Genomic DNA, 17,680 nt, shown 5'->3' on the forward strand with positions numbered 1-17,680 from the left:
ACTCGTTTCGAGTACCTCAAATCATTTATATACTTTTTAGTTCATGATTGTTGGGAGTTAGAAGGAAGTCATCTTGTCACCCCCCTCCCAAGTAGAGATGTGAAATTTTGATGCCAAAAGGAGAAAGAATTTTGTTTTTAAATGGAAATCAGGGCAAGGGGGGAGGGGAAGAAGAGAAAAGAAAGATACATATATATAGATATAATTTTTAGCTCTTCATAGAGCTAAAGTAAATTTGTTAGTTCTCTACATGGAGACTCAGTATGCTCATAAAAATATCACATACAGTATATTTAGAAATGTGAATAATATGGGAGAAAAACCTGGAAAAGAATCATAAAAACTATTTTGCCCCCTATTTTTCTCTGAATTTTCACATCTTTATCTCTTAGCCCAGGGAAGCAGCTGATTGAGTTGGAAATACTGTGGTATGCAAGCCAAATATGTGGGATAGTAAAGAGTGGTAGAATAAAAGTATTTCTTCTGGAATCAGAAGGACCTGGCTTCAAATCCTGCTTCAGATGTTAGGTCACTCAGTCTTTTTCTCATCTGAAAACAATAGCATCTTCCTCACAAGGCTGCTGCAAGGCTCCAATGAGATAATGTCTATATAAAAATGTACTTTTTGGAGTGCCATGGACAACTTTATGGCTAGTTATAATGAAGAGGCACCTAGGAATCTGATTGGATAACCTGTGACATCAAGCAGGGCACTGGGAGATATTACACAAACATGCCTTCTCAGCTTATTCTCCAGCCCCCCTCCAATTCTGACCTAACAACAAGGTTTCTGCCCAAAAGCTGGAACCCAAGGTTATTCCTTTATTTGGTATCACTGGTGTTTTTAAGAGCCTTTCTTTCCCCACTTCAACCAATCCATTGCAAGGGGGGGGGGGTGGAAGGAAGAAAAGAAAGACCTTGATTGCTTTGAAGAACAATTAGGGTTCTCTGCTTTTGTCTCCCATCTCTGCTTTTCTCTCATGTGGGGAAGGGAGGGAATTAGGGGTGGGGGAACAAATCTGGCCAAGAGATCCCTCTCCCTATCAAAAAGAGAAAGGAAGAGAGAATCTTCAATAAAGGTTTAGGAGTCTTGTGACGAAACAGTCTGGTAAGGTGAAATTTGGTGGTCATTTGGGCCAGATCCCAAAGGCCTCTCTCAGTGACCAAAGATCAGAATCAAAAAAGCTGGATTATGTCATTTAACCTATTTATGTGAGAGAGAGAGAAAACCAGGGCCTGGGACTTAAGAATTCATGCAGTCTCTTCTTCTTGATGAGGAGAGAAAAGAGTAGGTCCCCAAGCTTCTTATTAGCAAGATTCAGGCATCACAGCCTTACCACTGTCCGGAGCCTGGCGATTTCCCCTCCTTTAGCTCATGTACAAGCTCATCACCTTTCTGTTCTAGCACCTCCTCCCCTCAAGCTTGTGCTCCGGCTTCTCCAGTGACTGTTCTCCCTGACCCCCATATATGCATCACCCCCCTCCCCAGACTCTCCAGTTCCATTCCCCTTTCCCCAGCTTTTCCAGTCTCTATTCCTCCCTTTCCCCAGCTACTTCACTCCTACCTACCCCCACTCTCTTCCCAAACCCCTTAACACACCCCTTCTGGCTTACTGTATCAGGCTTCCCTACTCTGTCCCCTTTCCCACTTACCTTGATTTCTCCCTTCTCTCTCTCCCTTCTTTCCTTTCTCCTTTCCCCTGCTCCACCCCCCCCCCCCGTCAATTCCTCCCTTAGCTTCTCTGCCTTTGCCCCTCAACCTCTGCCTTCTCTTCTGGGTCCCCTAGTCTCACCCCCCCCATCTCTGCCTTCCCTTTTCCTGCATCCCTCAGTCTGCCTTCCCATCTCTGCCATCTCCGCCATCTCTCCTGGATGCTCCAGTGCCCCCCCCCCAATTCTCCTCTCTTGTATTCCCCACTCTTTGCCCCCCCCCAGTCTCCCAGCCCCTCTTCTGGATTCCCAGTTTCTGCCCCCCAAATCCCTCCCTCTCTACCATCTCCTCTCTTGGATCCCTCAATTTCTGTCCCTCAGAGCCCCCCTCAGTTCTGCTTTCCCCTCTCCTGCATCCCCTACTCTCTGCCCCCCATCTCTGCCATCCCCTTTTCTAGATCCTGCAGTGCTGCCCCCAGCTCTGCCATCCTCTATTCTGGATTTCCCAGTTCCTGCCCTTCAGATCTCCCGTCTCTGCCTTCCCCTCTCCTGCATCCCCGACTCTCTGCCCCCCAGCTCTGCCATCCCCTCTCCTGCCTCCCCCACTCTCTGCCCCCCAGCTCTGCCATCCCCTCTCCTGCATCCCCCACTCTCTGCGCCCCAGCTCTGCCATCCCCTCTCCTGGATCCTCCAGTGTTCTCCCCAACTCTCTGCCATCCCTTCTCTTGCATCCCCTCCTCTTTGCTCCCCCATCTCTGCCATCCCCTCTCTTGGATCCCCCAAATTCTGTCCCTCAGATCCCCCAGCTCTGCCATCCCCTCTCCTGCCTCCCCCACTCTCTGCCCCCCAGCTCTGCCATCCCCTCTCCTGCCTCCCCCACTCTCTGCCCCCCAGCTCTGCCATCCCCTCTCCTGCCTCCCCCACTCTCTGCCCCCCAGCTCTGCCATCCCCTCTCCTGCCTCCCCCACTCTCTGCCCCCCAGCTCTGCCATCCCCTCTCCTGCCTCCCCCACTCTCTGCCCCCCAGCTCTGCCATCCCTTCTCCTGCATCCCCCACTCTCTGCGCCCCAGCTCTGCCATCCCCTCTCCTGGATCCCCCAGTGTTCTCCCCAGCTCTCTGCCATCTCCTCTCCCGCATCCCCCACTCTGCCCCCCATCGTTGCCATAGCCGCTGCCGTTCCCGCAGTCTGGCTCTCCCGCCCCGCCCCCCAGGCTCCCCCCCCCCCCCCCGGCCAGGCCCAGTCCCTGCCTCCGGCTCCCAGCCCCCTCCCCAACTCAGCTCGGCGTCCACGCAGCGCACTAACCCGATCCGAAAGAGCAGCCTCTCGCTGCGGGCCATGATCAGTCCGGGGACGCCCCAGCGGGGCCGAGCGCAGCGGGCCCGGGCGCACAGGAGCAGCAGCAGGGCGAGGAGGACGAGGCCGCCTGCGAGCGGGTACAGCGACGTGGCCGGGCAGCCCAGCAGGGCCATGCTGGGGCCGGCGCTGCCGGGGAGCCGGGGGCGGGCCGGGGCGGGGCGCTGCTAGGCTACGGCCCGCCCCGGGCTCCCGCCCCGAGAGCCGCCGGCACCTCGGCATTCCGGCCCGCCCCCTCCACTGACTGGAGGCCGAGCGTCTGCCCTCGCGCGCTGCCCCTTCCCACCCCGAGACCTGCCCCCACAGGTCGGGAGCTGGCCCGGGGCCGGGGGAGGCTGGGCCCGGGAGGCTGGGCCCGGGAGGCTGCGGGGCCCGGGAGGCTGCGGGGCCCGGGAGGCTGCGGGGCCCGGGAGGCTGCGGGGCCCGGGAGGCTGCGGGGCCCGGGAGGCTGCGGGGCGCGGGGCCGGGGGAGGCTGGGCCCGGGAGGCTGGGCCCGGGAGGCTGGGCTCTGACTATGCCGCACTTGGAGAAGGTCTGAGAAAGGGAGGGGAGGAGGTTTGGAGAAAGGGGGGAGGGGCGACCCGCACCTGCGATTCCACCCTTGAAACCCCAAAATAGAAGGGGTGCCTACTTTCTTCCCCCTCACCTTATTCACTGGCCTCCAATTCAACAAGCCTTCACTTCAGTGCATCCTCCTGGCAGAGGGCATCATGCTGGGCTGCCGGGTGCGGGGCAAAGCCGAAGGCTGGAAGAATAACATTCAAATAGGTGTTCATTGGAGAAGATTGAGGCAAATCGTGCAGAGGAGTGGGGAGGGAGCAAAGGAGGGGGTGGAGGGGGTGGGGAACTACAGATAGGAGATTGGAGGCCAGGGCGAGGAGGCAGGGGCCAAGTTCATTCTGTCCCCGATCCAGGAAGGACAGGAAGTGCTGCACCGGCTACTGCTAGCTACCTCTCCCACTGGGAGACTACTGAGGCAGGAAGCAGATGAGGCAAATTTCTGCCTTCCCACCACTCCCTCCTGGGCCTAGGCCACTGAGACTGGATTCGGAGCTGGCCTCCTTTCCCCAACCCCCACTTTTACCACACACCCCGGCTAAGGAAGAGGAGGTGAAGGACTGGAGAGGGGGTTAGTGGGTTGAGAAACCAAAGGCTTCAGAAAGAGGTTTGCCCAGGCTGCAAAGGGGTGGCAATATAGGAAAAGGAGGTGGGTGGCCATTGCCCTTCCCCTGGCCTGGTCCTAGGGCCTCTTATACTTCCTACAATCTTGACTTCATTGGACTTCAGGCATTTTGAAAGCACAGATGAGGAATACTGAATTCTAGCAGGGGTGAAGCAGGAAAGTCCCTCCCCAAAGCTGCTTTTCCCATTTTCTGCAAACATAAGTTTCCAGGAGTGGAGGAAGAAGTGTCTTTTGGTTGTTCTTAGAGCACGAAAAGCTAGAAGTTCTTTTCTTCTTTCTTTCTACTTTCTTTTTTGATATTGGGAGGCAATAAGGTTAAGTGACTTGCCCAAGGTAGCTAGTAAGTATCAAGTTTCTGAGAATTTGAACTGAGTTTCTCCTAACTCCAGAGCTGGTGCTGTATCCACTTCATCACCTAGCCTCCTTCCTTCCTTCCATCCTTCCTTCTTTCCTTCCTTCTTTCCTTCTTTTCTTTCTTTCTTTTCTCTTTCTTTCTTTCTTTCTTTCTTTCTTTCTTTCTTTCTTTCTTTCTTTCTTTCTTTCTTTCTTTCCTCTCTCTCTGTCTCTCCTTTCTTTCTTTTCTCTTTCTTTCTTTCAGCAGTTCTCTTCAGAAAGTTGAAGATTAGAAGTGTTATTCTCTCTTCATTTAAAAAAGAAACAAATAGTTGGAGAAATATTTGTGCTCATCAAGAGGCTGTGCCAATATAATAAAAATGACAATATTACTATTAAAGGAGTACTTTACAAAACTCTATAAACTTTACAGGGGTTCTTTACAGAACTCTATAATAACAAAGACTTTGAGGAAATAAAAGATCTAGTATGTGTGTCAGAAGAAATAATATATTTTTTCCAAAAGGTAGGAATGAAAAGAGAATAACACTTCTAATCTTCAACCTTCCAAAGCAAAAGTCATCAAAACTATTTGACAGTTTAAAAATAGACAAGTTGGTCAATAGACTAGACATGGGTGAATCAGAAACTGGAATTCAGTAACCCACTGTTTGTTGAACCTGAAATTAAATTACTTGAGAAAGAATCCTCTATTTAATTAGAACTGTTGGGAAAATTGCAGAAATTAGACTTAGACAAATATTTTCCAAATTCTACAATTTCTTACAATAGTTTCAAATAGATATGAGACCTTAATATTAAAGATCATACCACAAAAAATATTAGGAGAGAGCAGATCATTTACCTTTCAAGGGAAGGAAGATGTATTCTTAGCCAATTCAGAGACAGAGATAATTGCAAAGGATAAAAAAAAATCATTTTGACAAGATAAAAAAAAAAGCTTCTGCTCAAACAAAATCCATCCATGAAAAGAAGTGATTGAATGGAAAAAAATTTGTACCAAGTTTTTAAAATAAGACTTTAGTATCCACTGTGTTATGTATGTGTGTATGTGTATAAAACTAAAAATCGTTCCCCAATAGATTAATAGTCAAATAATATGAAGAAAACAGCTTTGAAAAGTACTGAAAACTATTAACAAACCTATGAAATAATGTTTCCAATTTTTAATAATTAGAGAAATGCAAGTAAAAAGAACCATGAGATTTAGGCAAATAAGCAAAGATCACAATAGATAAGGATACATAATGTTGGAGGGTTTGTGGGAAAGCACTCACACTTGTACATTGTTCATAAAGATTTTAATCTAATCATTTTGGAAAGCAATTTGGAATGATACAAATATATTTACTCAAATGTTCATACCTTTGACCCATAGATTCAACATTTAGGCAAATGTCCCAAGGATGTATATCATTGATGAGAACAAAAAAACTCCATAAAATCAAAATATTTGTAACAACATTTTTTGTGGTAGCAAAGAACTGGAAGTAAAATAAATATCCATCGGTGGAGAAGGGCTAAACAAAATGTACTCCAGGAATATAATGATTTTGTGCTGTAAGAAACAATGAATATGATAAATACTGAGCAGCACAGAAAAACCTGCATGAACTGACACAAATTGAGATAAAGAGAGAAATTGTACCTGGTTCATAGTGGGGACTTAATAAGTATTTATTAATTGATTTGAGGGAAAATGCACACAAAAACTACAATAATTTAAATGGAAAGAACAACTACAAAATACTCAACAATGAAAAGCATAACCTCAAGAAGAGACATGAGAAGACACCTTTCTATTTCCTTAAAGAAGTGGAAGGTGTGGAATCTTATTAATACTTTCTTTTTAGGTTTATTTATTTAGTTATATGGGTTCTCTGTAATTGTTTAGGAATAGTGTATTGATCAAAGTAGCAAAATCTTTACAATTTTGTTGTTACTGTGTACAGTGCTCTCTTGTTTTGCCTCACTTTACTTTGCATCAGTTCATATGTCTTCCCAGGTTTTTCTAAAACCATCTTGCTCCTCATGTTTCATAGCACAATAGTATCCAATCACAATCATATCTCACAACTTGTTCAACCATTCTCTAATTGATAGACCTCACCTTAATTTCCATTTCTTTATCATCACAAAAAGAACTTTTTTTTGCACAGATTTTCAGACTTTCCCCAATGTATGGATGGGTCTTCCCCCCTCTTCCACTTTTTCTTTTTCTTTAAAAAAAATCTTTTGTTATATGCAGTGGCTCTCTGGAAAGGGAGAGGTGGGGAGATATTGGGAGAAATTTAGAAGATGTAAGGAAAAAATATTAACATTTTTTTTTATAAAGATAGAGATCTCCTGAGAAGGAGAAAGCTGCTTTAGGAAAAGATGCAAAACACCATGCTGTCCCTTTTAAAAACCCCTTGGTCACATGATGTCTCATTCCATTTACTGTAATCCTAGAGGCTCCTCAGCTCGGTGGCTACTTCCAGCTTTGGGCAGTGAGTCTGCACAGCCAGGGAGTATCACAGGAAGTGTTGCAATTATATTTATCAGATAATCAGATCAGGGTTGGGGTGGAGCTTTAGGGAGAGAAAGCCCTTGATAAGAACTTGACAGGCCCTAGCCCTGGATAGGAATAGAGGAGACCCAGAGCACAGTGCCCCGGAAACCATTAAACGCTGTAGGGGCAAGGAGAGTGCCCTTGGGGAGGAGGATTCTTTTGTGTCTTCCACAAGATTGGGAAACAACCCAGATGAGCCTTCTCAGAGACACGGGTTGAGCAGAATTTTCCTGCTCTTAAAAAATAAATCTAACATTTTTTATCCTAAGGTTTAGAATACTCTCCTGTCTCCATTTCTCTGCCTTCTGGATGGAAATCCCCTCCTGCAGGCAGAAGAGACATTTTTTCCTATGTTTAAATATCTCCTTGGGAGGTCCCCAGCCCTCCAGAAGAGATAGGGGATTTATGAAACCTCCAAGCTTGGGTTTAAATTCAACATTTTCTAATTGCAGGTTCCTAGGCAAATCATAATATCTGTGAGCCTTGCTTTTCCTCTCTTTTACAAAATGGTGTTGGTATTAAGAGAATTGTTTGGAAGATCAAATGAGATAGTAAAGGTAAAGGACTTTGCAAGGCTTAGAGGGTTATAAATGATCTTTGTAATGAACATCTCTTAAGGGACCACATTCCATCCTCTCCTGTTTACACAGAAGGGCTTTGAATGTCAAACAGAGACTTTTATATTTGATTCTGTATAGGAAACCATTGGAGTTTGTTGTATAGAGGGATAACACAATCAGACTTGTGATCTAGGAAGACTGACTTGACAGCTGTGGAGAGTGGATTCAAATGGAGAGAAGCTTAAGACAGCAAAAGAAACTAACAGATGTCCGTGGCCTTTTAATACATTTTTTTGAATCATTGACCTTCTTAGGGTATAAATCAAGCATGCAAAAGGGAAAGGGACAAGTCTTTATTATATGCCTACCATGTGCCAGATTTTACAAATATTATCTCACTTGATTCTTGTCAACCTGCATATTATTTTAACTCAAAGGAGACCTCATCCTGGAAAATGGGCAACTCAAGGAAAAAAACTCAGGGGGCTCCTCTTCATCTTCATACAGCCCTAAGAGGTGAGTACTATTATTATTCCATGTAAAGTTGAGAAAATTCAGACAGACAGAGGTTAAGTGACTTGCTCAGCATCACATTGTATCTGAGGTTAGTTTTGCACTCAACTCTTCCCCTACCAAGGCTCAACACTCTACTGTACCACCTGGGTTCTTCGGTAAAATCCCTGAGTCAAAGGATATGGATAGATTAATCACTTTCTTTACATAATTTCAAACTTTTCAGAATGACTGGACCAATTCATAGCCTCATCAGACATGTTTTAGTAAGCCTGTGGTAGAGTCACTTTCTTTATCCATTGTACCTGTAGGTGGTATTGATATCTTAGGAGATGAGTTTACAATAAGTTGAAGGAGGACTAATTACAGTCCTTTCTCTCAGATTCTTGACATTATGAGTTTTTAGTAGAAATGGGAATCACCCTTTAATTTCTATGGTGCAGAGTGAGAAGGAAAGATGCCATCCAAATAACCCAAATAATCAAAGGTCTGGTGATAAATCATATTGTGATAACTATGGGGGTGTTTGGGTTCCACAAGAATTTGAAGGGAGAATTGTTAGTTTATATTACAAAGACTGGGGTCTGCCTATTGACCCTCAGATGACATATCTCTCAATCTTTTTTTTTTTTTTAACAGAGGCTACTCTTCCTTTATTTTTGGAGTTATGCCCATCCCTAAGTATCTTTGTAGGATAAGGGGTAATTCTCATTAAAGATCATGGGACTTTGTTCCAATGAATCTTTGCATACAGTTTCCTTTCAGGCATCATATGGCTGTGGTTACTGTTGTAACTTGTTTGTTCTTTCCCCCCCTATAATTTCCTGAATCTGCTAAGAGCCTTTAAGAAGAGGAAGGGAGAGCAGAGCAGAGCTGAATTACCCTTGGACATTTTAACATCAAGACACCTGCATAAAATTAAGAAACATTAAAAATTAGTGTTGATACTTAGGTGCCACACCTCAATTTCTTTTTTTTTTTTGAATTTTACAATTTTTCCCCTAATCTTGCTTCCCTCCCCCCACCCCCACAGGAGGCAGTCTGTTAGTCTTTACATTGTTTTCCATGGTATGCATTGATCTAAGTTGAATGTGATGAGAGAGAAAACACCTCTCAATTTCTCTGAATTAGGGAACAGGAAACTAGAGCAGGTCATTAAAAACAAAGGCAAAATCAATGAATTTACCAAAGGTATGAAATATAACTGAGACAATATAGAAAGTGAATTTATGGGTGTCCTCTGCCCAGAGGCAGCCAAGTATGATGTCAGAAACATATCAAAGGTGCTTCTGTGATGCCCATACTCCAGGTCTTGACTGGTGATTGCTCAGAAAGCAGCTGTTCTTTTTTTTTTCAACAGTCAATAAATATTTATTATATGCTTAGTATTTTGTTAAGCAACAGGAATACAAATATGAAATATGAAAAAGAGTCATTTCTTACTCTCATGAGGCTTCCAATTTAATGAGGAAAGAAAGCATGAAAAAGGAAGCTGAAATGTAGGGGCAGGAGATAGGAGGAGAAGAGAGAAGCAGTAATTATAAGTGGCAGAGAGGATAGAGCAACAACCCTTGAGTCAGGAGTACCTGAGTTCAAGTCCTGCCTCAGGCACTTACTAGCTGTGTGACCCTGGAAAAGTCATTTAACCCTGTTTCCTTCAGTTTCTTTTTCTGTGTCATGAACTGGAGAAGAAAACAGAAAATACTCCAGTATCTTCTGCAGAAAAACTTCAAATAGGGTCACAGAGAAACACTACTGGCAATGCTGTAACTCAGAGCCACCTGATGATTTCTTGACAAGATGGAGTTCTATGTAGGTGAGTTGCTCCTATGCCTATGCCTATGTTTTTTATCCTTTTCTTAATTTTTTAAAAAAAACAACCAGGTGAGAAATTAGAAGCTATCTGGGCTGAGTTCCTTCCTTAAATGAAAGTTTTGAAGTTCATGCTCCACCCTACAATCAGAGGAGTAAAGGGTAAGGATGTGGAGGAATACCAAGGTTAATGGAAACAGAAAGCAGCTGTGCTGCAATAGCTTTTGGATACAAAGTTGAAGATGAGAAGTGCTGTAACCACTGTCATAACCACTAGTGAATTGGAATTTCAGAGTGCTTGGAAGTTTTACTGTTGTAGCTTTAATTTATTTTATTTCATTCAGGAAATGTTCTCTAGTATATGGTGTGTTTAGTCCATGTGGGTCCCAAAAAGTTAGTAAAGAAGAGAGAATTCATGGGAATGGGACTAAAAAGAGCAAAAAAAGTTATATTTCTGTTTTCCACTTTAGACTAAAAGCAATGAGATAGAACCTGGGTCAGTGCATTAGAAGGCTGGGAACCATGAGCCAGTTTGTTTTCACTATTGCAGAAGGTAGACAGAGGATACCCAGATGGGATACCAACAGGCAGTTCAAATTCATCCTGTGTAAGAGGTAATGAAGAGAAACTGGTACAGCTCCAACTCAGAGAGCCACCTGATGTCTTGTGACAAGATGGAGCCCTATGTAGGTTGAGTTGCTCCTATGCCTATACTTCTTTTCTTTATTTTGTAAAATTGTTATTTTGCCCATGCTTCCACATACCAAAATTCTTCCAGAACTTGGAGTATGGGAATAGGGAATTCATATTAAACAAAGTTCTTACAGAGTATATAGGCAAACTCTGGGATACAGACCTAGTTGACTTGGCACAACAGAATCCCAGTCCTCTTGTGGAACACATTTTTTCCAAGGTTCTTGGCCCACAATCTTCAATCCTAACCTACTCAGATTAAAGTAGTCATAAGGACATTGACTGGCCAGGCAATCTGATCCTCTTGCTACCCAACTGCATTTTATATAGTCTGAATTTTCCTATAGGTTTCCTATAAATCAGCATATTTTAATCTAATGTGGATTCTTTTACTCCAATTAATAAATCAAATTTGGTGACTTTAACAGTTTGGTGACTTTGGTGACTTGGATAGTTTAAAATACAGAATCCCTCATTGATTAGATCAAGGAAAAGGTTTTTGTTAGCTAAATGCTCAGTTAGGCAACTGGGTGGTGCAATGGATGGAGTACTGGATTTTATTTTTTATTATTTTTTTTTTGCAAGGCAATGGGGGTTAAGTGGCTTGCCCAAGGCCACACAGCTAGGTAATTATTAAGTGTCTGAGGTTAGATTTGAACTGAGGTCCTCCTGACTCCAGGGTCGATGTTCTATCCACTGCGCCACCTAGTGGCCCCAGGAGTCAGGAACTCTTGAATGAATTCTGTCACAGATACTTACTAGCTGTATGATCCAAATAAGTCACAGAACCTTTGTCTGCCTCATTTTCCTCATCTGTAAAAATGGGGATAACAGAGCATTCCTCCCAGGGTTGTTGTGAAGCTCAAATGGGATAACATTTGAAAACTTTAAAGCCCATATAAAAACATTTATATTAATATTCTTATTTAAATTATTAGTATTCTGGATCTTTTCAGAAAATCACGAGTCCCACATCCATCTCTTACCACAAATAGAGGCTTATCTTTGAGAAGATATCCCTTCTGCCACTCACCTGGGATATACACTAGAATTTGTAGATTTATTATAATCTCTTCCTTATTGTCTGATTTCTCTAGAGAGGGCACTTGATCCTCTGGGATTCTGGGCCAGGCTTATTAATACTTCATAGGCTGTGCTCAGTTAGTATGGTGTCTTTCCATCTTGGGCTTATATGAGGGCATTTCCCTGATCTTGGGGCTCCCAATCTCTCCTCTCTCCCTGGAGAAGATTGAGATATTAAACTGAGTGTCAACCCATTCTGGTTCTCCATTTAGTTTGAGGAGAGAGGCAAAGATATTGGCTGAATTGTTATTTTCATTTTCTTGCTTGTTTCATCATTCTTAGGAGATTTGCCACTTGAAGATTACAGGGTATCTGATACTGAACTAATATCAGAACTGTAAACCCAATCTCACAGTGCCCAGGCAAGGAAAGAATTTGGCCTGGTTGGAAAGAATCCACTAAAAATCAAACTCTATTTAAGACTGAGTCACATTAAGGTATAACTAATCATTAAATAGGAGGACATATTTCTAGCCTGGTTGGGGAATTGGGAGTGGGGGAGGTGAAAAAAGATGATGGTTAATAGAATCAACCTACCATAAGATGAATCTCAGATGTTTGTGAATGATAACTTGTATAAATTGACTTTTTTGTTCAGGGAGGTTTCTGGCTGTTGGGCCCCTTTTCCAGTTCTTGATTTTAGTGACACTTGTTTTTGCCTAGGCAGTTAGAGGTTGCCCTAGGCTACAATACCTAGCACTCAACATAACACAAAAATAATTATTGGAACAGTCCTCCAGGCAAGAAAAAACTCAACAGCAATAATTATAATTGCTGTGTTTGCTATGGTAATTTGAGGTTTGGAAAATGCCTTACACACATCCATCAATCTCCAAAACAACTGTATAAGACAAATGCTGAGGATATAAAGAAAGGTTAAAAAAGTTTCTGCCCATAAGGAATTTATAATCTAATGGAGAAGACTGTAATGGTGAGTTAGACCAATTTTACTAATGTAAGAGCTAAGGCCTAAAGAGATCTAAAGTTTCCTCTTTGTAGTCATATAGCTAATGAATTAGAATATCTGGGAAGACAGGTCTACATAAAGCCAACCCACTCATGTTCTCACCCCTGCCACTCTGGGGTCAAACCCAAATTCCAGGGTTCTTATACTAGACTATAGCTACATGAGGACATTGAGGGGATTAAATCAACAAGTGTAACTGTGGGAAGTGAACAATCTATATAGACTCCATCTTGTGCTAGTGTAATCTTTCTATTCATTTATGAGTCTAGTCCAACTGCTGTCTTGTGAGAAAACTTTATTCAGTTGTGGGAATCAGAAGAAAACCTTCTTGCATTATGTGGAGCTACCCTACCTGTCTGGGTGAGCTGGACCACCTCTACCTGCTGATTAGAGACCTTTAACCAAGGACTTTAAGTTATGTTGACAAGACAGCTCCAAAGATTGATGCAAAGAGTTTTCTCACATTTGTACTTCTCAAACAACCCCATATATCTTATCTGAAAACTGGCCAAATGTTAATCAATCAGTCATTGTTTCCATGTTTCTATAATTGTTTATAGACAATTGGTGGAGGTGGGATATTTCTTTTTCTGTTCACTCTCCCCTTGAAGGGTACTTGAGTGAAGGACTTGAAAAAAGTCCTTAATCTTTCATCCAATTAAAAATCAGATTACCTAAAGTTGAATTATTTTATTTTAATTAATTAGTCTTATTTGATGAACTGTTTTTAACATATTAAAAATTTGTCTCCTGTTTTGGGGGTTCGAGCATAAACTGAGGAAGTCTGGTCCAAGTTTATTGGGCAATTGCCATGCCAAAGCTTAATAAATAAAAATACTTAGAAGATCAAATCTTCATTTCTTCAGTCATTTTATTTTTCACTTGCTACATACAGTACCTTGCATATAGCAATTTTTTGGTTGAATTAGATGGCAATGATTATTTTCTCTAGTAATTATACTCTTTTTGAACCCCAGGACACTGCTGGAGGAAGTCATAAAATCAGTGGTCAACTAGGAATTTGTATTATTTAATCTCATTGGGGCTCTCACCAATTCATAGTAATCTTTTTATTCAATCCCTTGTGACTTCTCCAACTCTCCACAACAGCTGTTCCAAACTTTCCTCAGAGCCTCAAATCCACCTCTCAGAACCTTTGTATATCTTCACTCCATTTTAAGATCAACTCCATTTCTTACACTTGTTTATCAGTAACCCTTGATGCCATTCCCTCTCATCTTGCACATTCATCATTCTTTCTCATCTCATCTTCAATATCTCAACCTACTGGCTCCAATCATATTGCCTACAAATATGCACAAGCCTCTTTTAAAAAAAAAAAAGAATATGTGAATGCAAATTAAAGCATCTCTGAGGTACTACCTCACATCTCTCAGACTGGCCAATATGACCAGAAAGTACAATGATCAATGTTAGAAGGGATGTGAGAAATTTGGGTCCCTAATGCATTGTTGGTGGAGCTGTGAACTCATTCAACCTTTCTGGAGAGCAATTTGGAATTATGCCCAAAGCGCAACAAAAATGTGCATACTCTTTGATTCAGCAATACCACTACTGGTTCTATACCCTGAAGAGATGATGAAAAAGGGTAAAAACATCACTTGTACAAAAAGATTCATAGCAGCCCTGTTTGTGGTGGCAAAGAATTGGAAATCAAGTAAATGTTCTTCAATTGGGGAATGGCTTAACAAACTGTGGTATATGTATGTCATGGAACACTATTGTTCTATTTAGAAACCAGGAGGGATGGGACTTCAGGGAAACATGGAAGGATTTGCATGAACTGATGCTGAATGAGATGAGCAGAACTAGAACAGCAATATGGGGGTGATGATCAACTTTGATGGACTTGCTCATTCCATCAGGGACAATTTGGGATTGTCTGAGATGGAGAATACCATCTGTATCCAGAGAAAGAAAGGTGGAGTTTGAACAAATACCAAAGACTATTACCTTCAATTTTTTTGGGAAAAAAACATTATCTCATTATGTGATTTTGCTATCTCATATACTTTATTTTTCTTCCTTAAGGATATGATTTCTCTCTCATCACATTCAACTTAGATCAATATATACCATGGAAACAATGTAAAGACTAACTGACTACCTTCTGTGGAGGGTGGGGGAGGGAAGCAAGAATAAGGGAAAAATTGTAAAACTCAATAAATAAAATCTTTCTTAAAAAAATAAAATGTCAGGGGTGGCTAGGTGGCATAGTGTATAAAGCACTGGCCTTGGAATCAGGAGTACCTCCAGCCTCAGACACTTAATAATTACCTAGCTGTGTGGCCTTGGGCAAGCCACTTAACCCCATTTGCCTTGCAAAAACCTAAAAAAATAATAATAAAATAAAATGTCACATTCAATTTGGATCAATGTATACCATGGAAGCAATATAAAGACTGACAAATTGTATTCTGTGGGGGGGGAAGTAAGATTAGGGGGAAAATTGTAAAATTCAAAATAAATAAAATATTTTTTAAAATAAAATATTAGGGGGGAGGGAATCTTGCACAGTTACTTATCATATTGATATCATTATAACATGAACTGCCCCAAGGGTTTCCTTTAAAAGTGATTTTTCTCTTCCACATTAATGATCCTGGAAGAGGACTCATCCAAAGTAACAGCTGAAAATCATGATGTTAGACTTTTGTTAACAAATAGACTATACTCACTTAATAGTATTAGCCAGAAAAATGTTACCTCTGTGGTTTTGTTTATCAAAGACTCTAATAGGATCTCAACACATGCTTTATGTTTAGAGATAATGTTTGATAAGAATTTATGTTTTAATCAATGATAAAAGTAATAAATATTTTAGAATATTTTATTCTATTATTGAAAATTATATAGATAGATAGATTATATATCTACATATTAGTGTCTTAGGTAAAAAACTTAGACATTTTTTGGTCTTCAATATAATTTGTTTAGAAACATTTCACTATAAAGTTCTTCAAGTATTGGGCAGCTGTTATTTCTATTTCTATGACTATATACCCACATAGTTGTGACCCCAGAATTCCAAACTAATGTGCAACAAAAGAACATTGAGGTACTCCAACCATCTGTGATTTATTAGAAAAATTGATAACCCCTAAGAAATTGCATCCAAGATTCTCCTCTGCCGTCATGGAATTGGATTTAGCAATTGAGAAGATGCCAAAAATGGATTAAGGCAGTACAATTCTTCAGTCAGTCAGTTCCAGACAAAGGAAATCCATATGATTCGTTAAGGGGACTTCACATTTGGCTAAAGGAAAGAACTTTCATTTGGTCAAGGGAGATGTCCATCAATCACCAAAGTTTAGTCATCAAGCTTCCCACATGTAGTTAAAAATGAGTGCTCACTCAATCAGTGACTAGACAACAGGATTCTGGGGCTTTCCACTTATTTGTTACAACCATCAGTTGCAAAAGAATAGGGAAGCTCTGGTTTCCTGGAACACAGAAGCTTCCAGGGTTGGGGATAGGAGGGTGCTGAGAGTGCTGTGCAGCAAATCTCTATCACTGTCCTTAAAACAGGTTAATAAAGGCCTAAATATCAAATTATCAATTATCAATTTTAATCAATAATACATGACTTACCATCAACTCATGGTGGATTAATCATAATTCTTCTATCAGAACTTTAAATTTAATCCTATCTTTTTTGGGTTTTTTTTGCAAGGCAATATGGTTAAGTGACATGGCCAAGGTCACACAGCTTGTATTAAGTGTCTGAGGTCACATTTGAATTTAGGACTGGTAGCCATCTACTGCACCACCTAGCTGCCCCAATCCTATTCTTAATTCATCAGTACAATCACTGATGCCTATTAAATAACAATGAATTGAGTAGATACTCAAATTGAATAGGAATGTCCATATTATTTTCACACAGTAAAGGAATTAACAACTATAATAAAAATATTTTTTAAAGTTTCTGTTGAATATGGTACAACTTTACTGAGAAGAATGGGACTATCTAGATGAGGTCTCTAAATTTTTCTCCTTCCTACCCCTACATTTCTCTGCATCTTTACCCATCTTCTTCCTTCCTTTCCATTTCAGAATGTATTATTCCTCTTTTTTTTTAAGGTTTTTGCAAGGCAAATGGGGTTAAGTGGCTTGCCCAAGGCCACACAGCTAGGTAATTATTAAATGTTTGAGACCAGATTTGAACCCAGGTACTCCTGACTCCAGGGCAGGTGCTTTATCCACTGTGCCACCTAGCTGCCCCTGGTTCCTCTTTTTTTTTTTTAAAGACTAACCCTTTCACTTGAGTTAGAACTTGGAACTTTAATCAAATTCCCTCTTACTTCTGTCCAGGACTTTACTTGTTTGACCAATTATCTCTTTTTCAAACCCTTCTTCATCATTGGCTCTTTCCCTCCTCTTATCTAAAATCATTCTCACATCTCCCTATCCTTAAAAGGAAAAAAAAAATGTTTCCTATATTCTGCTACTCTCTATGCTCCCTTGAGCTTTTCTCTTTTTAACCACTAAATTTTGCCCATTTCTCACAGTGATTAAATTATAGCTCTGGAGAAAAAATGATAAATGAAACTGATAGAAATTGATGACAACAGAAATAACTCATTCAATAAAAACTGTTGGAAAAAAGGATGGCAGGATGATTAAAAAGAAACAGAATTGGATATATATATCTTCCACCTTTTTGAAGGGGATGGGAGGTTTAGATCTTCAGTTTCATCACTATAAAAACCTCCCATGTAGCAACTCTCTCTACTATTTCAAGTATGCAGTTTATCTGTTAGTTATAGTCTTAGAAAATTAATTGCAAGGGACAGGTAGGTGGCACATTCACTATAGCACTGGCTTTGGAATTGGGGGACCTGAGTTCAAATCCAGTCTCATACTTTACTGACTGTGTGACCCTGAGTAAGTCATTTAATCCTGATTGCCTAAAAAAAAATGACACATTGAGAGGTTA

The 17,680-nt window shown here is 41.3% G+C and overlaps 1 protein-coding gene across 3 annotated transcripts in view; it reads right to left on the reverse strand.

The window, feature by feature from the left end:
* PNKD (PNKD metallo-beta-lactamase domain containing) overlaps nucleotides 1-17,680 on the reverse strand; it is a 64,932-nt gene that overhangs the window by 24,354 nt on the left and 22,898 nt on the right. Inside the window, exons 3-4 of one of the 3 annotated variants that reach the window (XM_074191379.1) lie at nucleotides 3,651-3,749; nucleotides 2,954-3,074 (exon numbers count right to left, since the gene is read on the reverse strand). In XM_074191379.1, the coding sequence (XP_074047480.1) occupies nucleotides 2,954-2,988 (35 nt within the window). In that variant the 5' untranslated portion in view covers nucleotides 2,989-3,074; nucleotides 3,651-3,749. Of the gene's footprint in view, nucleotides 1-2,953; nucleotides 3,304-3,650; nucleotides 3,827-17,680 lie in introns of those variants that run through there. The other 2 variants (XM_074191380.1, XM_074191378.1) reach the window with 2 other exon arrangements.

This window comes from Macrotis lagotis, chromosome 6, assembly GCF_037893015.1.
Source record: "Macrotis lagotis isolate mMagLag1 chromosome 6, bilby.v1.9.chrom.fasta, whole genome shotgun sequence".
NCBI classification, from domain to species: Eukaryota; Metazoa; Chordata; class Mammalia; order Peramelemorphia; family Peramelidae; genus Macrotis; species Macrotis lagotis.